Source organism: Centroberyx gerrardi, chromosome 16 (genome assembly GCF_048128805.1).
Source record: "Centroberyx gerrardi isolate f3 chromosome 16, fCenGer3.hap1.cur.20231027, whole genome shotgun sequence".
NCBI classification, from domain to species: domain Eukaryota; kingdom Metazoa; phylum Chordata; class Actinopteri; order Beryciformes; family Berycidae; genus Centroberyx; species Centroberyx gerrardi.
In genome coordinates this window covers 15,075,475-15,096,947 of record NC_136012.1, presented here as the reverse complement: position 1 = coordinate 15,096,947, position 21,473 = coordinate 15,075,475, and the positions used below count along the sequence as shown (strand labels likewise).

Sequence of the window (21,473 nt, the reverse complement as noted above, 5' to 3'; positions counted from 1 at the left end):
AAGGAGGTCAAATGATAGCTTCAAGACTGTTCATGTGCCACACTTTGGCTCACAACTTAGTTCCAGTAGTGAAAGAGATGGACCGCAACCTGACGAGTATCAGACCGAGCTTCCCTCAACCTGCAGTCAGGACGCAGAAGTCCAAAACGGGAACAAGCGGGGGAAAGGTGAAAAAAGTCGGTCAACAAAAAAGGTCAAACTGACAAAGTCCTTCAGCTGTACAGTGTCCAAGACAGCGAGAGAGGAGGGCAAAACACCGAGAAGATCGATGCCACAGTTTGCAGTGAAGATAAACAACACAGCTGTCAGCCGAGGAGGAGAAACACAGTGTAACTTGATGTTGCTGTTAGCTAGGTTAGCTCTAGCTAGTGCAGTGGTTCCTATGGGGCCCGGGGACCTCCAGGGGACCCTGAGGGGGTTTCAGGAGGTCCCCAGCTAAATGAGATATAGCTTAATTTCACAGCTGTTTCACCCCTACAAGTTTATCCCAGTGAAGGAATATACAGTACAAAGCTGATCATTAGATTTCATGCTACCCACTGCATCACCTCACTACAGAGAATAGATAGTTATGACAGCTCTATGCTAACTTTTAACTACAAAAACCTATTCAGTTGAGGTTCCTAAGGACAATATCTCAACAAATGGTCTGTGGATCTGTTTGGGGATCCTTGACATGAAAATGAGTATAGCTAGCTAGACTAAAATATCATTAAACACACTAGATAAGCTAGTGCAGTGTTGGTTAGCTGTCAGCTTTGAGGAGGCTACACAAATCCTCACATTCACATCCACTTTCTGTATTTTCAGGTGCTAACACTGATTCTGACAATGTGAGAGGAGATGTTTTCACTTTCTCCCAGATACCCAACAGCAACAAAGCAACTAATGAGAAGGAAAAGGTACGCATGATACGGGGGTTGATTAATGCCACAGAGAAGGAGGAGGAGAAGCAAAATACATTCAGTTTGAACTGCATGTTAGCTGTCTATGATCTGACTGTCATAAACATGTTTAGTTCTTTCAAGTCATCAAATAATTTACCATATTCCAGTCAAGATATTAGAGACATTACAGCACCTAGTGTCAAAGTGATAACCTCAATTGGGCTATGATGAAAGTTAAGCCGAGTAAGTCGAGGAGCATCTCTGTTGTTTTGGGGAAACTGGCGAACAAAAGGTGCTACATAGATGAGGAAGCAGTTACAACGGTATTAGAGAAGCATGTCTAGAGTTTAGGATGGTGGTATGACATGGCTGTAAATGATAATGATCAAATTCAGCAGCTATGGCAGGAAATAGTGAGAGGCATTGCGGGCAAAGAGAGGTGAAGATTACCAAGCGAGTTAAAGTTGAGGTTCCTGCAATTTGGTCTGTTGCCTCTGCTGATTTGACAGTATATGAGATGCCTATAACAAGGACGTCAGAGAGGGTTGTTAGCTCATATGTTAGGAAATGGCTGATGGTGCCTTTATGTGTGGCTGTATGGGATAGGCCAGAACACAGACAGAAATGAATGGATTGTCAGCTGATAGGAGTAGTATGAGTGCTAGTATAGTGGTTGGGTAGTACTGGTATATTAGCTTAGTAGCATGTTGGTTTGGCAGCATAACCTTATTCTTAACTCTCCCCAGTTTGTTAGTTGGATGTTTGCTGGTATTATTCCCAACAATTCGACGTACCATAGCCCCATAGGCTAAAGAGAAATAATATCAGCTGGGGTCCAAAATATGGAAATCTATACAAGACAGCACTTATATGATAGTATAGCTATGGTAACTGGAGTGGGTAGTCATACACCGGTCTCACCTCTTGGTATAATTGTCTTACCGACGCTCACTGTTTGCTTACTAACCAGCCAATCAAGCCCTTTTCTTGCTCCTCTTTTCCTGTCCTGGACAGTCCAAGCTTGCTGTTCTCAGGACCGTCTCCAAGATGCTGGAGGAGAACCGGTGTATCAGACAGAGACTGGCCTCCCTCAGCCAGGCCAGCTGTGGCTTCACTGACGGACTGACCGGACTGACCCACTGCCCACGGCCAAGACAGGTTACACAGAGATGATGCTACAACACATCCTCATGTATGCCTCGACACAGCACATTTCTAATTAGTGGGTGAATTTCTGTCCTTAAGCATGGAGACAGTATTTGGTATTTGGGACAAGTTGGTGTTTATTTTTGTTTTTACTTAATATACTGTGGGACCAAAAGGCACTCTGCATGTATATATACAGTAGGCTATACATATTTATCAGAAAGAAATGTTTTTACACAACGTTGGATGGGCAGTGTTATTTTATTAAAAAGAGTCCATATTCAAATCTTTCTTCTGAGTAAGTCTGGGCTTTTACAGTTTCATGATGGGAAGAAATGAAGGTTTTCAGTCATTATGGATGCTGGAAGCATTTTCAGTAGATTATCTAAGACAAACCTCTCCTATTTGTCCACTAGAGAGCGCCAACTCTTCTCTTATCAATGGTTCCTATGGCAAATCTCAATTATTGGTAACACTATTTAGACACACGTTTTTGACACACTCTGTTCTACCCACTCTAAGAAATTTCACCAGCCAAGTTTACAGTAACTTCAAAAACTCAAAATGTTTGTACTGATACCACTTTGACAGTTACTATGTTGTTGGTATTGTATCTTCCGCTTGCAAAATGTAAAAATAATACTTTTTAAATATGTATATTAAATTTCAGATAGAGGGTATGTAACAACACATTATGTAATAACACCGCATTTTGTAATAATCTGCCGCATTTTGTAATACACAGCCTGAACGCATGATTTAAAATAAGTTTAACATTTTTTAAAGAACTCAAATAACTCAACTAAAAGCATCCATGAACAGTGTGGTTTTGAGTCCTGATCAATCAATTAATCAAGTTTTTATTTGTCACGTGTAATCATTCAGGTACAATCACAGTGAAATGTAATCCCGTCAGTTCTGATTCAAAAGTTTCGAGGATTAGGTTACTTTTAAGATCGACAGGGAGTCTGTTTCAGAGATGCGCAGCATAGTGACTAAAGGTTGCTTCACCAAGTTTAGCCCTGGCACTGGGCACTACTAGCAGCCCACTCCCACCTGACCTGAGGCCTGGCAGGAGTGTACTCCTTAAACATGTCTGTAATGTATTTGGTCCCACTCCATGTATTGATTTATAAACAAGCAGCATTGCCTTATATTCAATTCTGTGGCTGACAGGAAGCCAGTGTAGTGACTTAAGAATCGGGGTGATGTGGTCTGACCTTTTGGTCCCTGTAAGAACTCTAGCAGCTGCATTTTGAATAAGCTGAAGCTTTTTGATGGTCTTTTTGGGGAGCTCTGTCAAAAGACCATTGCAGTAGTCTGCTACAAATAAAAGCGTGAATGAGTTTTTCCAGGTCGGCTTTTGACATGAAGTCCCTGAGTTTGGCTGTATTTGTAAGATGATAAAAAGCTGATCTTGTTACTGCTTTTATGTGGCTATTTAGACTAAGATCAGAGTCAACTATAACGCCGGTCTAATTTAATATTTGGGAAGTTTAATTTAGCTTAATTGTTAAAAATATAACGTGTACAGATGAAGACATCCATTTTGGTTGGTTATTACATGATGCACTGTATTATTACATTTTCATCATAAAAAAAGTGCAACTCCCGCATTTTGTAATAACCATCGCAATATGTAATAATTTATTACAAAATGCGGGGAAATTTATTACATATCGCGTTCAAGCTGTGTATTATAAAATGCGGCAGATTATTACAAAATGTGTGTTATTACATAATGAAGTGAAAATGTATTACATTTTGTCGTGTTATTACATAATGCAGTGTTATTACATAATGTGTTGTTACAGGGTACATTTTATGATTTCTATTCATAAGACAAAATTGTATCTTTGTGAATGCTATTTTTATACTTGCTTTCTATGATTGGAAAGATATTTACTACAGGCTAAGAAGTAGAGAGCAGACTGGCTTGATAGCTAACTTAACAAAAGCTGCTAGCTTGTCAGCTGCTGTTGTTTTAGGTGGAAATGGTGTTCATGACTTCTAAGGCCAAAGAGTAGGGACTGCTATTTGGGGGGATTTTATAGTTCAAAAGTCATGGCTAAGATTAAGATTTCATAGCAGAGTGTAATTTGTAATGTATTTTAAATAGTCAATCAATCGGTTATAGTATTTTCCAGTATAGGTCATGACAAAATGGCCAAAATATCTAATAATCTATCATATATTTGATTGTGACCTAAACTAGTTCACTAAAGTTTCTGGTGGAAATCTGTCGCCAGAGGTTTGAAGTTTACTTATCTAGATTTATATTAGTAAATTTACTTAAGAGCAACATATGGCTATGATTATTCTAACTGTAAAATAATTGCTGTTAAACCATGGACAATTTAGTTTGTTAATTGTTGTGCAGTTTCTTAATGTTTTGATTGATGGGGCTCATTGCCTCTGTGTTTAGAGGCCAGTTGTTTTACCCTTTTATGCCTTTTGTGGTTGTTGCCTAATCCACGTTCTCTGTAAATGTTCAGAGTGCTGAGTCTGTTAGTATTAACAGTATATTTGCAGTGTTAAAGGGAGTTAGACAGGACCCTGATATACTACAGCAGCACGTATTTTCAACAAACCTTTTCAAAAAGGCAATTTCTACAGCCTTTAAATGTTTATTGCCTCATCAAGTAGATAGCTCGCACAATTACTACATTAAAATCAGTGATGCCTTGTCTTGACATACCTTTGGTCACTCATGTGATTATTTTCCTTATTACCTGTGAGCCACCTCACCCAGCCCAGCGCACACCTATAATCAAACATGTTTCACCTGTACATGCAGCCTGTCATTTAAAACAAGTTTGATGACAAGGTGCACTCTCAAAACTAATTGCTTTCTAAATGTTCATGTGCAACAAAAACTGCACAGCTGGTTTGAGCAACATATTGTTTCAAAACATAATTTGGTCACATTCCCAGTCCTCCTTAAGTCTACAAATCATCATAAGCAGCTTTAATGTAATGAGTAATGTAATCGCACCATGGTTGATTCCGCTTGTGTGAACATATAGAGAATTGAAGACGCCTTAATTACCATCCGAGTGTGGGCTGTGTTTCATCAGTGAGGCTAACACCTTAGGCTAAATACAAGATATTGTTTCTCAACACATTGGTAACAGATAAAAACATTGAACATACACTATTGCAAGAAGTGGAGAAGCATCATTTCCCTGGGTTTGTAATCTGATACCCTCTGCAGCATATAGGCCCAGTGGTTTTGAACCAGTAAACAGGCGGTTTATTGAGAGTGTTTTTACAGCATTGAGGATAAATTGCTCTTGAGGTGGTGATTAGCAGCTAAACAGGCCTTTTAATCAGAGTTGTGGTCTGCAAAGGAGACTGGCAGACTGTGGCAGCTCTACCTCCAGACCACACTGCCAAGCCTGTTGACCTGCGGTTTGCTGCATTGTTTACATGGAGAGAGGCCCCAGGATGCTGTGCATGGCGACACTTCTGAAACGAGACGGTTTTGTTGTACAGGGCTTGTTCTGAAATTAATGCAGTCAGCGAAAAGAAAGAGGAGAGATGTTGGAGACCAATAAAAGAACACTGAACAGTGAAATGTAATGTAAAGAGCAATAAAATGATGAGCTGAAAACCCACTATAACAGGTCCTAGGATGCAACGTGTAATGTGTTTTATTTTGAGCATTGCTATACAGAAACAGACATGATTGGATGGACTGGATAATCTACTATTGCAGAGCCAAACCAGGCTTTACAGTTTGAATATAGTGTTCACCAAACAGCATACAGAATTGTTGATGATACATGGATTATTGCGGGTTACAAATTACCTTTGATAAATACACTTTTATTGGTATACTGACACAGATTTTCAACTTTAATTGAAACCAAAGACATTCAATTTGGCATGACATAAAGAAAAACCCAAGTAGCTATTTCAGTGCATCATGGCTTGCTACTCAAACATAAACTGTAGTACTACAGTCACTGAATTGTATTATATTATCGCTGGATGCCTTTGTGTTGTTAAGGCAGGTAGATCCACATTCATTCACTCAGGGCAGAGTTGGATATTTCAGTGTTAGGGGAAGTGGTGGACTGTTGAACATAGTAAAAAGATACATCTATAAGCCATAATGTGTGTGTGTGTGTGTGTATATGTGTGTGAAAGTGTGTATATGTATGTTAGTGTGTGTTATTTGTTATTGTTGTGTGTGTTGTGTATTGAGTATTGGGCTGGTCCGGGCGTGGCATTCATGTGTGCATAAAGTCAGCTTCTATCATTGCAGCCCTAAAATGTTCAGGCCTAGTCCAAGCTTGAAATAACTTTCTAGGCTAAAGTGGAAGAATGGGTTTGTTCCTATGGTTTGTTCAAATGAGACAGGCAGCAGTAAGGTGCTGCTGCTGCTGCTTCTCATGGTGATTGATGATTCATTATGCTTTAACACCTACAGTATCATATCCTGACTGAAATGGCCCTGTGTGTGAGAAACAGGGGCCAGGCCATCTCTGTCAGCAGATTAAGGGGTTGTGCTTCCATTTTAAATTGAACACATCACCAGCCACCTGTCTGCTCAGAGCAGGAATAATTCACTTGTGAGCTAGAAGCTCATATGCTGCCTTCTCAACCATCCTCATTCAATCACACCCTTGGCTAAAACTTTTTAAGTGCTGTTTCATTTTGGTACAGCTTTTTCACTTGTCAGTACACACTCCTTCATAGAAATTGAGGAGCAGTCATTTGCTTAGAGTCACCGGCAGCATTGAAGCTTCTCCCCCTCTATCTCTCAGTACTGATAAATGTAAAATGACTTCTTGAAATGTATGATGTTGGGTATAATTTTGAAACTAAAAAAAATTGTCTAGCCTAGCTACTTCTTCATGACATTGTCTCCTGTGTGGGGGAGGGTGATTTGCATTCTTTCCATCAGCCAGTAAGTCCTAGTGTTTAACCGGTAAAAAAACTGTCTAAGTCGAACAAATAAAAGTTTCATAATGTCTGTCAAAATTCCATCCAGAGTAAACAAGAAGAAGCTTATGAAAATAAATTAGTTTTGCCATAGGCCTCTCTATCAAAATCTTCAAAAGGGTTTATTTTGAAAAAAAACCCAAAAAACTGCTGCTTGACTTGGGCAATGGAAAACGCTAAATTTAATCCCACATGGTGAACAGGAAGATTTAATCACACTGGCAAATTACACAGAGACACTATGTAGCACCTTCCTCATTAAAGTAATTGTCCAAACATTAGAGCTTCTCTCAATCTCTCTGTTTTTCCTATTTGGATGTTAACCCTTGCTCACATCAAGTTATGAGAAAAGACCCTCACACACACACACACACACGTGGTTTGACAGAATCACTCCTACTTTTCTTCCTTCGGAGAATTAGAAAGAGATACAAGGAAGAGACGAGATGAGCACCGTGGGATTTTTAAACCGCAGTGTGGTAATGGTGCCTCATGCGTTTGATATAGATGCCAACTCCAAATGGGCCTGTAATTATTTTCATTGCCAGGCAGAGTTCAGGGTGTTGAAACTTGCAGGAGAACAAATGCTGTCACACACCTTCATTGGCCCTAATTGAGTCGACAGGCGGCAATCCTTTTTCAAGCCACAAGCAAACTGCACCGAAGTGTTCGACTAATGTGTCTCCTTTTGAAATGGTGCCATGTGCAGAAAAAACAATGGTCTTCATTTGCAACATTCACTTCTTCAGAACGTACCAGTCACTTAACTTTGACTGGTCAACAAGAGGAGACAGGTCCAAGTTTCTTATGTCTCAATCTGTGCATTCATTGGTCTTTGTCCTGCTTTTGTGTGTCTGTAGCATGAAGAGCGATGTGAGTATGAAAGTTGGTAGTTAGGTATCATATTTTTATCATATCATATTTTATAAAGTTATAATTTGGGAGAACAGATGGGCTCATTTAACAGACTGTTCTTCATTTTAATGGCACACACCTTTACTTTAATTAGTTCAGCTTGACATGCAAGCCAATTAGAATTGATCAGAATTAGCCTATGGTTTTGCAGCTGAAGCACATTTTTTGTAAATTCTTTTGAAGCAGCATATCTATATTTATCCTTGCTATAAAAATTCACTTAGATTTTTTTTTTCTTTTGTATTTAGCCTTGTTTAACTTTTTACAATTTGTTTAGATGAGACAGGACAAGAGAGGAAAGTGACCCATGCAGAGTTTATACTCTGTTAGTGTCGGGCTCTAAATCAGGAAAATGGGACTCAATTCTTCTGCCAAGCAGCCAATCATTTGGATTACTGATAAACAACGCTCTTCTCATCTGTGCCAATACAGATTCCTCTACGATTATACAGTTATTACTGAAGTGAGTTTTAATGTGTAGAAACTTCACATGCTCAAATGCTTTTCATCATTTGTAAAGTCATCTCTGCAGGCTGTGACAGATGAGTGCAGGATAGTTTTGGGTGGTGGTTGGGGGGGGTTGGATCACCTGGATCTAGCTGCACTACAGTGTAATCACTCCGCCCCAAGGAGCCAGCACAACCATGCGGAAGGCGCCACTCTCACTCACTGCAGATGGTGCTTGTGTTTGCGTCTACGTGGGTGAGAGAGAGAGAGAGAGAGAGAGAGAGAGAGAATGTAGAAGAGAGGCTCTTCAGAGAAAAGCAAGCTAAGGGAGGATGTTTTGAGGAACTAAGGATATGGTTTACTTTCTGATGGTATAAGTAGAACACAGTATAGTAACAATGGTCTTTAACCCAAAGTTAGATAAGAGTTAGCCTTACAGCACCTTGTCTGCACAGTCCCATATGGAATAGAAGGAAAGAGTCCAGTGACATGATGGTGCTGCACTTACTTGTAGCTTAAAATATTAAATACCAAGCAGCAGCGAGGCTTAGTAAAACCACAGCACACTTAGGAAGAAGCATTGCAACCCTAGAACATATTAATCAGAGTGGCGTGGTGTGTCTAATATTTGTTCTTTTGTGATTTGAACAGTATGATGAGTGATATTTCCCTGTTGTGAATGTGTTATTGTAAGTCACTTTGGACAAAAGCATCGGCTAAATGACGTAATGTAATGCGATGTGCTAAGTGTGACCTTAGTGTTAAGTGCAATATGAATCTGCAGCTCATTTGCTGGACACATTTTTGAATGATAACCCTTCGCTGTTCACGAGGAGCTCATCACTGAAAGAGTGGTTGCGGTTGGTCTAGTGAAGGTGGGGCAAGTAGAAAATTTGAAATGCTTCCAGACCCAGAGATATCACACGCACAGTGCACATTTACAAAACTGCAATTTGGTGCGGTGAGATGGGGATTTAACTGCAATGCTTTCATCAATCACGGGATTTGTTGTATTTGTTTTTTTTTGACATTATGAACTGACTTTGTGCAGCAAATAACAGCATGTGAAAATAAGACAGAGAAGCTGAAAGATCCATCAACTAACCATGACGCGATGAAGGCACTGACTGCAGGGCCTGAAGAACCAATATAAAGAAAACACATCCGACCACCTCCAGCATCCCATGAGATAATTACCCTCTCAAATTAAAGCTGGTTTCCCCTTTGTCCCCTCAAGTTGCATTGAAAGCATTTTGAAGGCATAATACACAGCAGACTACATTTGATTGAATTACCCAAACAGCATAATTAGGCTACTTGATGTGCTTACCAGTTTTCTCATTTCCATTTTCGTATTTTCAAGTCCGTAATTTGAGTGTGATGGTTCTAGCCTCTTCCAGGCCCCGTGGCTCCATTTCCATTTGGGTCAGTATGGCAAAACTCTGGAAAATTACATTTGCAAAAACCCAATCAGTTCCCACCATGGACCCCTGAGAGACTTCAAATTGTGACATTGATTAAACTTTAATTTAAATCACCCTCAGGGGGCATGAGGGGGTGGCGGTCATTTTCTGTGCTGTTGACTGGCGTGATGTTTGGGGACATCATCATTCAGAGTACAGAGGCACACTCATGCACATTAATATGTAGAACAGTGCTGTTATTAAAGAAAGCGCACTCCGGTATTTAATCACTGGGGTCCAGCAAGTAAATTGCATTTTGGGAGTGGTGGATGTCAACTTTATAGCAGAGAATTCATCTGAAGGCACGCAGGCCACTGTGCACCCCAAATTAACCAGAGGCCTCCTCCTCCTTTCCAGAGAGCTTGGATTTGAGAAAGAACTCTCTTCAAAACTCATTTTACTTTTAGCTCTAATCCACGCTAGCCTATACTTATAACTACATTAAACACTGGATATCTTGATGTCGTCCTTTTTTGTTGTGCCTGTTTTTTGGTTGGTTTATTTTGACTGTCTCCAGATGAAATATTGAGCTGAAGCATTTCTGTCTTGATTGGCCCATTATGGCTGCAGTGAAAAAGTCTGTGGGTTGTTGTGTGTAGCAAGAGTTAGTCTATTTAACTTGGCTTTGAACATGAAGCTGCATGTTCTACAGACAACCCGATACAGACCCGAACCTAACATCTTTTAGGTCTGGCAACTTGAACCGTGCAATATCGTAAGATGGACATTGGCGTTCAACAGAATATGTCTGTGTTAATCCAAGGTACAGTCCCAGTGGTTTTCTGACAGTGCAAGACAGCTAAAAATAAGAGAGTTGTCATTTTACATTTGCAAACTGTACACAAAGAGGCCTGTGTGTGTGTATGTGTGTATGTGCACATGTGTGAATGTTGCCAGCTGAACTAATGCAGATAAAGTGAGGCGGGAGAGAGTGCAGTGCTAATTGGTGTTTGGGGCAATCAATGTGAGCTGAGCACCTCGGCTCTCAGGTCTGCACCGCCTGCTGCTGCTCTGCCCCATACTGAGACCCTGACACTGTAACCTTTGGTTGGATTGTCCGGGTGCAGCAGTGCTGTCAGTAACTTCCCCTGTGTCTGCCCCCACACCCACACACAGACAGAGTCTATGTCCATCCCAGCAGGAGCCCTCCCATCTCTGAGGCCGGTAGACAGGAGAGGGCCGGGGCTAATTGGCCCCAGTGACTGGAGGAGACACCAGACAGACAGATTACAGTGGTGGCAGATTATAGGGGGCACTGCAGTCTTATCCACTGCTGGATCTCTCTTAAATGATTTTGAAATTAGGCTACATCTGGGACAAGATCTGAAGCGGTTCACTGCTCTGTTGTGTAGCCTGTTTACTAAACCAGAAATTGCCAATTATGCTTAGACACTTCAATATTCCTATTGGATGGATAATGCTTTTTTATTAAACTGTGAAACGCTACAACTACTACTACTACAACTACTACTTCAATTACTGCTACTACTGCTACTACTACCTCAACTAATACTACTACTACTTCTACTTCACTTACTACTGCTACTACTTCAACTACTACTATGTATGTGACTAGTTCAACTTGGCAAGACTTAGTATGAACTACTTCATTCTGCCTACGTAAGCACAAGAATTTTCGTAATTTTCTTCAATCACAACAATGTCTTGGCGCAAGTATGGTGATAAAAGTATATTGGAAGCGCTCAAGCCGATCCCCAGTTTAGAGAATTGTGTTCAGCTCTAGAAAGGAATTTAATGAAGCCACTTATTCCACATCAAGAATAATCACATCAAACTAATTTAATGTTTAAAGTTTTTTGTTTTGATACCGCAATATGTTGTAATGTTTTTCCTGTTTTCTGCCCTAGTATCGGGCAATAAAATGTTGAAATCTGTTACAGATTTGGATAAAAAGCCATGCATTATGGCTAATTATGAAAAAACTTATAAAACGTTTTAATCTTTTAAGCATCTGATGCAACATGATGACATGGTCTTTCACTATCTGCCTTAAAAAAAAACAAAAATAGCAATACTTGGCATCAACATTTTGATACAAAAAAAATGGTAAAAACACTGCGATAAGTTTCAATGTTTTTCCACCTTTACAACCACTATTATTCACCTTCAACCTCCTCGCTGTATTTTTCCCCTAACTAGATTTCTGGCTAATTGGCTTCTTTTGTAGATAAATTAAATTGCTGTCATTAGCCTGGGGGGAAATATGTTTCCACTGATTCTTGATCCTTTTTCCTCTCTGTATTTCTAACACACACACACACACACAGACACACGTGCACATGCACTCCATAAACTTATCTGCAGGGAGCACGTTGAGATGATAGAGAGGCCCCTTAATTGATTTGCCTGTGTTTACAGGAGAGTGCGCTCATGCTGTGTGAACACTTTGCTTCATACAGAGCCTAATGATGTTGAGGGGGACGGGGAGTCGAGCCCCTGACACCACTGTAATCCTACTGATTACAGAGAAAACACTGTCTCTCTGCGGGCTGATCACAGGGCACCGGCCAACACACTGCAGTCACTTCACATGTGGCCTTTGTGTGTGTGTGTGTGTGTGTGTGTGTGTGTATGCATGTGTGTGTGTGTGAGAGAGAGACAGACAGACAGAGACAGACAGTGAGATAGAAAGACAGAGCGACCTAAGAAGAAACTAGGAGATTGTGATAAGAAAATAGCTGTTGCACCAGTTGCTGTCCCCTCTCCTTGACTGAATGAACTTTGAGAACCTTTGCCCAAATACGACTAAAACTTATGTTGTTCCTTTCTTTATGTGTTGGTTTTGACATGGGATCCATACAGACTTTTTGTGGTCGTCAGGACTTTGCGTCGCTTTACCTTGTCAATGAGTCGTTAGAGGCCGTGTTTAGGAAGATAGATCCCCTGTAGTATTTCTCATAATGTTTCCTAATACTGTAGGAGCCCTACAGGTATGAGCTTCAAACAGGCACGAGACGCCTCCGTCTCCACTGAGAGAGCAGAGACTGGGACTAATCGCAGCGGGCGCCACACACCTCAGGAAGGTAGCAATTTTCCATCATTACCGTTAAATCCTGCTTAAAAGAACCGGATTCCACAGACCTAATTACAAGGTGTTAATAATAACAATGTAATGACAGTCATTTTAAAGCCTGCCCAGAACCATAATCCATCTCCCAACTGCCTCTCACATTGGAGTGCGTGGTTACTGTATGGAGAGGTCTGAACTTTAAAAGCACCATAATTCTTATTGATTACCATTGTGATTACTCCCACAAGTGGTGTGTCAGGTCCTACAAGTTAGGGCATGAATTAGGAGCAGTGTCAGCTTGTATTTACTGTTAACCCACTGGAGAGACAGCGCTTCAGATGTCACACTCACATGCTTTTCATCCCAGTGCTGCTGATGCCCAGGGACACAGCCAGGACTAATCCATCAGGCTAATTGCATGGTGGAATATAGTTTAGCAGACAGGAGATTGGCAAACATGTATCAGTGAAATAGCTAATTTGTCTTGTGAGAAAAGTGTGGCATGATGTTTTGGCACAAAGGTGCTTACTAGGCTTTAGTCTCATCTGTAACTTGCAGATCTCCTATAAAGCAGGTCAATCAACACAGGTGATTGTAGTACTAAGCCGATCAAAGAGGACTAATTACCTTTGCTTTCACTGTCAAACTTTGGTTTATTCACTTTACAGAGTGGATAAAATGTAGTTTATTGCTGTCAGTAAGTGAGTGTGATTAAAAGTTGTGAGCGATTTTCAAGAACCAACCTTCTCCCTGCGTCTCTTGGTTAATCACTGGTAAATGAGGCTGATGTTTACCTGACCTGCTGTTTAGTTAGGGGTGTGGCCCCTCGCGACCCCATCCCCAAACACACCGTCCAATCACAAGTCTTCTCCCCAGTCCGGAGTTAGGGCGCATCATTGGCTGAAAGTCCGAGTACCTCCCAAACTTTTGTCATCACGAAGTTTGGCAACTTTGTGACAAGCTGCCTCTCCGAAGTTCTCTCCGCGCGGACGCCGCATGTTTGCACTCCGTGACAAATGTTCTGTTTTCCTGGATTCGCATTAGATTTTGATCCCGGCGAGAAAGCATGGCTTCCCCTGCAGACTGCAGAGATGAGTTCTCGACAGATGAGGATGTTCACCCACCGCGGCTGAAGAAGCGCGCGGCGCAGGTGTCCTGCCTGCCGTTCAGCGTGGAGGCGCTCATGTCGGACAGGAGGCCACACGCGGGGACGGACGGGACAACGGCCGCCACCGCGAAGGGAAATTACTCTTTGAATAATAAAGAGGTGCGCAGGCCGGATGAGTTTTCACAGCACTTTGTACCCGTCAAATCAGAGCCATCGGATCGAGGGGACTGTGCGTCTTGGATATCCCGTGTCAAGCTGTCCACGCCGCCCCGTAAGTGATCAGGGGGTAGTGTCATGAAATATTCATGGATATGGATTTACCGCAAGAATGTGTTAAGCCAAGGGTCATATACTGTAGCTTAACTTTTCTTATGATGTATTTTGATGGCTTTAGACCCAGCCTCCCGTTTCAGTGTTTTAGATGTGAAAACAAAGTTGGGGAAACAGCAGCATTCTCACAAGTTTAGCTGGTTCCGCTCTAGATTGACCCCTGATAAAGGAAAGGAGCGATGGGGAATAATAATAAACATACTGTGTATCAACATAGAAATCAGTTATGTAAACGATGATAAAGGAATTAAATAAAAGTAAAAATGTGAAAAGCAGATCAAACATTACATAAAACTAATTTAATTATTTTTTTTGAAAAATTTAAGTAATTTGTAAATGTCCTTTTAGTTAGCCTGTTTTTTTACTCTGATGAAGTGTCTTGTTCTGTTCTGTTCTATTCTATCCAGACATTTATATCCTGCTGGACTGTATATTTCTGATCCACACTACTGTGAACCTCAGCCTCACCTAACATTTGGTTTCTCCTCTCCTCTGTGTAGCGCAGCTCAGTCCGGCCGTCTGCCCCTTGAGGAAACACAAGACCAACCGCAAGCCTCGCACCCCCTTCACCACCTCCCAGCTGCTGGCCCTGGAGAGGAAGTTCCGCCAGAAGCAGTACCTGTCCATCGCCGAGCGGGCCGAGTTCTCCTCCTCGCTGACGCTGTCCGAGACCCAGGTGAAGATCTGGTTCCAGAACCGACGGGCCAAAGCCAAGAGGCTCCAGGAGGCCGAGGTGGAGAAACTCAAAATGGCTGCCGGCGTAGGAGGCAAAGCCGTGTTCCACCCGGGCTTCTCGTCCTTACCGTTCCCTCTCAGTGTTAACCTGCAGGCCGGGTCGTCGGCACTCTACGGACAGGCCCACCCATACAGCCGCAGTCCCATCCTCCCCGCTGCGCATCTGGCCATGTACGCCTCACCGGTGGGCTACAGCCTGTTCCACCTCTCCTGAAAGGAACTGGCATAGACAGACAGAGGTCCAGCGTCCACAGTGGTGGTTGGCGATATGTGTGTGTGTGTAAATAGGGAGGACATTATCAATATCATAAAGTGACGCACCTTATGACAGGATCTGATTAATGCTTGTCTGGAAGGGACCGGCCTAAAGTGGGGTTGAATCTTCATGATCTTCATTGGTGTTGATTTATCAGGAGAATGTGTAAATGTCCTTTTACTTTGTGCACGATGCACAGAATACAAGCTAAGGAGCTCCATGGGAGAGCTGTGATGCAGGTGTCCCAAAGGTCTTTGTTGCTGTTTGCCAAAGCTGGCTCAGCACTGAGGGTAACTAATAATGAATGGAATATTGATTGAGCTCTATGTATCTCATTATTTTCATGAATACCAGACTGCATTTATGATAGCCGTAATGATTTGTTGTTTCTGCTCTTCGCCTATTTCCTGGATGCTTTCACTGCATGATTCCAATATGAGGAATATTCATCTTTCCTTTTATCACTTGTGAGCCTTGAATCAGCCGGGACATGTGGTGCGAGTTGATCTTCTGCTGAGCTACTATTGGAAAATGTCAGATAACTCATTTTGGTCTGGTAAAGCGCATGCTTGCATATGAACGGCAAGTCATTCTAAAGCGAAAGATATTTATTTTTGAAACGTGATGATAGCTTGTAGATCTATATATTTTATAACATATCTACATTTTAAAAGTGTTTCATTCGTTTTGACCTGCAATTAAAGCTCTTAGTTAACCCTGTATGTTTTGTTCTCTTTTGATTTATTGCTTAGAAAAGGATGCAAGAAATGGCCCCACTTTGAATTTAGAAGCATTTGAGTCACATACTACTTTATAAAAGCTCATTTGTGTCACCATGTAAGCTAATTATTAGGCCATATCATAATAGCAAACAACTTGGGTGTAATAGTGCCACTGCATCAGTAACAATGTCGCAACTCTAATGCTTAAGAAGTCATTAAATGTTGAAGGAGTGATTCTCTGTTTGTTCCTCTGAGTTAGTGCCATCACATTTAAAAAGAAGGATACCAAGGCAGCTTCGGCTTACAGACACAGCAGCCGTCTTCTGAGGAAAACAACCCACACATTGTGGCCCACACTGGGCTTCATCAGGGCGTTGGAGTCAAAGTGCCTTGGTATCCTCATTTGGAAACTTAATATGTAGAGTTGGTTGCATTCAATAACCAAGGAAACTTTGAAGTATGGAAAGCTGTGGTTTCTGCTTTTCGTCCTAGGAGAAAATTAATTGAACAATGCTTTACATGACGACCCATAACATATTAGTCAAACCACTGAGCTATTTAGCTTACTAATCGGCTTTAGAGCTTTACACTGAAGAATGTTTGAAAGCATGGGATCATACTGTATGAGCGGAGTTAGGATCTATGTATGGGGGATCAACTGGGTGGCCAAGAGAAGAGGTGTTGTGCTCTAATGAATACTTATCTAGCCAAATTTACCCTAAAGACGTAGAATTACGTTCACAAGAAAAAAGGATATTTTCCTGCAAATAACACATCTCGCATTGACGTAATTGCAAACATGTGTTTCCATATTGCTCTTGGATATCACAGCGGTTGAGATTTATTCGTTTGATTTGAGCTGTATCCTTAAACTGTAGACTTTAAATGAACTCTTTCACTCTCTGTGAACTCTGACGCAGCAGAATGCCAGGCTGTCCCTGACTTAATCGTCCTTGTCCTCAAATTCAGACTCCAAAACTCTGTGAAATTATATGTGTGTACTCCGTGATAACAGAACGGGACATTATATGAGCTGTTTCTCTCTCTCTCCCTCCCTCCCTCTCTCTCTCTCTCTCTCTCTCTCTCTCTCTCTCTAAACTTGGAGGAGCCTTGTTACCATTAGCACATATTTCACAGTCCATTTGCTCTCCTCCATTTTGAAATTAAACCCGGCATTAAGCTGATAGTGAGGTCTTTTGATGGCTTTAGATTGCCCAAGAACCCCGGCCTCCAGTTTCAGTGTTTTAGATGTTAAAACCTTAGTTGGGGAAACAATCGGCTTCTCACAAGATTAGCTGGCTCAACCCTAGGTTGACCTCTGCTAAAAGAAAGGAGAGACAGGGCATAATAATAGTCATAAACATATAAATCAGTTACATAGAAGATGATAAAGAAATTAAATAGAAGTAAAAATGTGAGAAACAGCACAGGCAATTTTGATAAAACATTACAGAAACTAATACTTCTGAAAATGTGTTTTAAGAAGCGATTTAAACTTACACATATCAACTTGACTTATGGGTTTAAAGGTCTGCACAACAAAATATTTCTTGGTTTATTCTAGCTTATTAAGAAATGATAAAGAAAGGATGTGATAAGGTGAGGTGATAAATGGATAAATGTGATAAATGGAGTAGCTTGTTTTAAAGGCAGATGTGATCACTGTGTCAAAATAGGCCTGTTCCAAATCTTGCAGTACTGTAGCAAATCCACTAGATGTAGCAGCTTCCCATCTATTACTGTTCACTTATTACAGCAAGGCTTTCTAGTCCTAATACAGCTGGACTACTTCACAGATTTCCCATTTGATATTAATGGACTTATTCCTAGCATTTAAAAGACAGTACAGGACACTTTCGGCAACAGCAGATCATCTTAGATGAGATTTACATGTTATGTGACTTGAAACTTACAGGCTCTTAGATAATCTCTGTTTAATTCATTATGAGTGCTCTAGTGAATTAAACATAAGACTATTTTGCACGTGGTTCTATTGTGCCAATGGTAAGTGGCACAAGTTCCTTACACATGCATCAGTGCAGAATAGCTACACCTTTGCATTCAGTCCTAGTCTCAGATTGAGAATTAACGCAATCAAATGCAGTATATTTACAGTATATTTCCTCTCCTCTCTTTTCCTTTCCTTTCCTTATTGTGATAAATGCAGGAATTCACTTATTCAATTGTTATCAACTATCTAATAATGTTTATGGGATTGTCATTCCACCAACATGACTCCACATGATTTATGTATCCATTTAATCTGTTTCATCACATGGCCTTTTGTAGCTGAAAGGCACAACAAAGCAGTCAAAGTCTTTGTGTTAAGAAAAAAAAAAAAAAAAAAAGCCGAGTTGGGATTTCTTACTGCCCCTCTCCTGTCCCGGCCTGTTTAGCAGTGAGAGATCCAGAGGAACACATCACCATCTAACTGCACTCAGGAGCAAAAGCTGAGATGCACGCTTCATCGGACAGGGGAAAAACACACACACACGCCGCGAATTTGAGGATCACTTCTCACAAGGGCAGCGAGTAATGTGAAATGTGACAAAAAAAAAAGGAAATGGGTGAGAGTGGATTTTTGCTCCATGTGCCTCGCGGGCCAGAGGAGTAACGCATTGACACTCGTGTTGTTCCAAGTGCTATAATTAGGGGACACGCTTTCATCTCGTCTTCAAAGCCGTGGAACAGGTGTGTTTCACAGAACAATCCCTCCTCTATCCTCCATCTTTGCTGGCGATTTTCAGGTTCTGCTGTCTCTCTCTCTCTCTCTCTCTCTCTCTCTCTCTCTCTCTCTCTCTCTCTCTCTCTCTCTCTCCCAACCTCCTCTTTCTGATGTCCTTTTTCTCACTGATCTATATTTCTCTCGTGTGTTGCTGCTTCCAATGATATATCACTTTACATTACAGGTGGCGGGGGGGGTGGGGGGTGGGGGGGGTTCACAGTCCACTGATACGATGTAATTAGATACACAGTGAACCATCATCGCTTTGCTGTTGTTAATTCAAGATGTGAGCTAATTGTATGTGAAAGCGCAAAACCACGCTGCGAAAAACTGGAGGAGCCCGTCTTAGATATGAAGTTGACAGACTCCTCGCTGAGCAAACTCGATCTTAACTCAAACACACACACACACACACACACACACACACACACAGACAGAGGCAGGCCTCCTCTTCTATGCTCAGAGTAACCCCCGCCCCCCCAGCAGTTTCTGTCTAGTCTTTACTTCTTTCAACTGGTCGTCTAGAGATGTTGTTTCTCCCAATCTGCTCGGCAAAACAACATGACCCATTTAAACATAAAGACATACCTAAAAGCCTCACTTTGGGATCGGGGTTATAAGACAGAAAGGTTCCTCTGGGGTCCTGGGCTGTTTTTTTTTGAAGATCTAGGGCACTGACGGCAGCAAGGGGGAGAAGTCATCACAGAAATGAAAACAACACACTCCAGGATATTATTCTATCTTTTTCATTTGTCCCAATGCTCAGTGGCTTGAAAACACTCATACATCTCTCTCTCTTTCTCTCTCTCTCTCTCTCTCACCTCCTGTGGATTTTTTTCTTATGTCCCAGAGGGCCTCGGTAGGAAAACAGTTCTCACCCCCTGCAACGCAGCAGTCCAGCGTTGTGTGCATTGAAATGATTGTATGTCTACTCTTGTGGAGCCCTGATGCTGTTTTGAAGGCCAGGGATGAACACATCTGGCCTCAGCCTTGCTGTTGACCTCTGACACCCGAGCACACTATGAAACTATGTTAGAATATCTTTCATAGAACCATAAATACAGTCTTTTTTCTCAGAGGGATTTGTTTGGGTGTATATACAGTAAAGTACCATACCTTTAAGATTAGATGTCTTTTTTTTCTCCTGAAATCCTCCTTCCAGTAGGGACACACCAATGTCAACTGAATTAGCGTCTCGGTGACTTCCATACATTGCCCTGTGGGAGGTTTATCCCCCTGTCGGAGTCTTTTCAGAGCAGTGCCATCCGTAGCCTTCACTGTTGTCCGTGTCTCCTCGCAGATCTGTGGCGTCTGCTCTGTCTCCTGAGATCCTGTGAGTCATCAATCTCCCCCTTGGCCTCTATTGTACTGAAGGAGACCTAGCCCTCCGACACGCTGAGATACGCATCCAGATACACACAAACACCAGGACTAGTGCGCACACACACACACACACACACGATGGAGACCGAATTCCACACATGCACGTTCATATTGGCAAACACTGAAACGTGCGTGGGTGTATGTGTTACTGTAAATGTGTACATTTACTGGTAAGTGTATATTTACCAACTCTGGGGCAACTCATAAGCTACATTTACCTGTCACCGTGTTTCCATGACAGAGAACGATCAAGTTTCTCTTGTTCATCTTTATCCAGGGAGGATTTTGATAACTTTAAAGGCATACTGAGTAGGATTTTGCTGGTTGTGGCTTGTAAACACAACTTTCAAAGTTGACCTTTCCTCCCTGCGGTTGCCAGAATGGTAAAAAACTGTAAAAAAGTACAGCAAGGCGAAGCAGACATGGTACGTTCCAAAACGAGAGTGAATCTGGGTTTGGCTTTCACCTGTTGGCGAGTATTGAAGGAGAGGATGGGGATGAAGAGCGATGCGGATTTGGTCTGTTTTCTGTTGGACAGGTAGGTGCTGGTTAGCTTAGCTATCAGCCTTTCTACTACAAAGAAGCTACGCTAACAACAGTAACTAGCTGCCAGCTCACGACACACACTAGCTCTGACCAGAACTCCAGTAACTCTATATTAGAGTTTGGGATCGCTACCGTAGTTAACGTGGCTTTTAGATATAAAAGGATTCAGCAGTGGTTTTGGTTGCAGGCGGACACACACACTGCCAAAAGGTTGACGCCCAGAAACGTCCCGAACATTCAGAAATAAGAAAATCAAGGCAGAAGGCAGACTCTCTGCAGACACACTACCAATGGGCCATAAGTCATGATTTAGTAGGATAATTTATGGACAAGTTTATGCTATTTCAAGGGGGAAATCCTGCTTAGTATGCCTTTAACTAGAAAACTTTACCTTTAACTAGAAAATGTCTGTGTTACTGTAGTGTTAACAAAGATCACAGATTTCTGAAGCCAATCAGAAGAGGTAATTTGGCCACATGGGCTGTCGCACCCACAACAAAGGTAGTGATAGGTCTGTGAGACAGCCTTGCACTACTGTGACTAGAGTTTTCCATTTACATGTACAAATTTACCAAGTTTATGATGGGAAATGTTTACATTTTCTGCCCTGCTGGTAAATGCTGGTAAAAGTGCAAATTTACCATAACATATGCAAATAAAAACACACTGCACGCACAGTCAGGCTGGATTAGAAAAAAGGCTGCGGGCGTGCCTGAGTGTTGATAAGCAACAGGAGAGTGAGTGTTTCTCAAAGAGTGCTGTCAGGAGGATCGATGGGAAATGCGTCGGCTTGATGGAATGATTTCTAAGTGGCTTAATCACACTTTGT

General features: G+C 41.7%; 2 protein-coding genes across 2 annotated transcripts; both read left to right on the top strand.

Moving 5' to 3' along the window:
* The first annotated feature begins 77 nt into the window (after window positions 1-77).
* On the top strand, window positions 78-2,060 carry LOC144542416 (uncharacterized). The gene is made up of 3 exons (XM_078289021.1): window positions 78-329; window positions 811-902; window positions 1,902-2,060. The coding sequence occupies exons 1-3, from the start codon at window positions 269-271 to the stop codon at window positions 2,058-2,060; spliced, it is 312 nt and encodes a 103-aa protein (XP_078145147.1). The 5' UTR covers window positions 78-268.
* Window positions 2,061-13,502: 11,442 nt separating this feature from the next.
* On the top strand, window positions 13,503-15,979 carry LOC139915014 (homeobox protein MSH-D-like). Its single transcript, XM_071903492.2, has 3 exons — window positions 13,503-13,612; window positions 13,884-14,218; window positions 14,778-15,979. The coding sequence occupies exons 2-3, from the start codon at window positions 13,906-13,908 to the stop codon at window positions 15,224-15,226; spliced, it is 762 nt and encodes a 253-aa protein (XP_071759593.1). The 5' UTR covers window positions 13,503-13,612; window positions 13,884-13,905; the 3' UTR covers window positions 15,227-15,979.
* The last annotated feature ends 5,494 nt before the right edge of the window (window positions 15,980-21,473 follow it).

Coding starts and splice junctions, on each gene's coding strand:
- LOC144542416 (XM_078289021.1), top strand. CDS start 269: ATGCCACAGTTTGCAGTGAAGATAAACAACACAGCTGTCAGCCGAGGA. Junction 330..810: donor CCGAGGAGGAGAAACACAGT/GTAACTTGATGT, acceptor CTGTATTTTCAG/GTGCTAACACTGATTCTGAC. Junction 903..1,901: donor CAACTAATGAGAAGGAAAAG/GTACGCATGATA, acceptor TGTCCTGGACAG/TCCAAGCTTGCTGTTCTCAG.
- LOC139915014 (XM_071903492.2), top strand. CDS start 13,906: ATGGCTTCCCCTGCAGACTGCAGAGATGAGTTCTCGACAGATGAGGAT. Junction 14,219..14,777: donor CAAGCTGTCCACGCCGCCCC/GTAAGTGATCAG, acceptor TCCTCTGTGTAG/CGCAGCTCAGTCCGGCCGTC.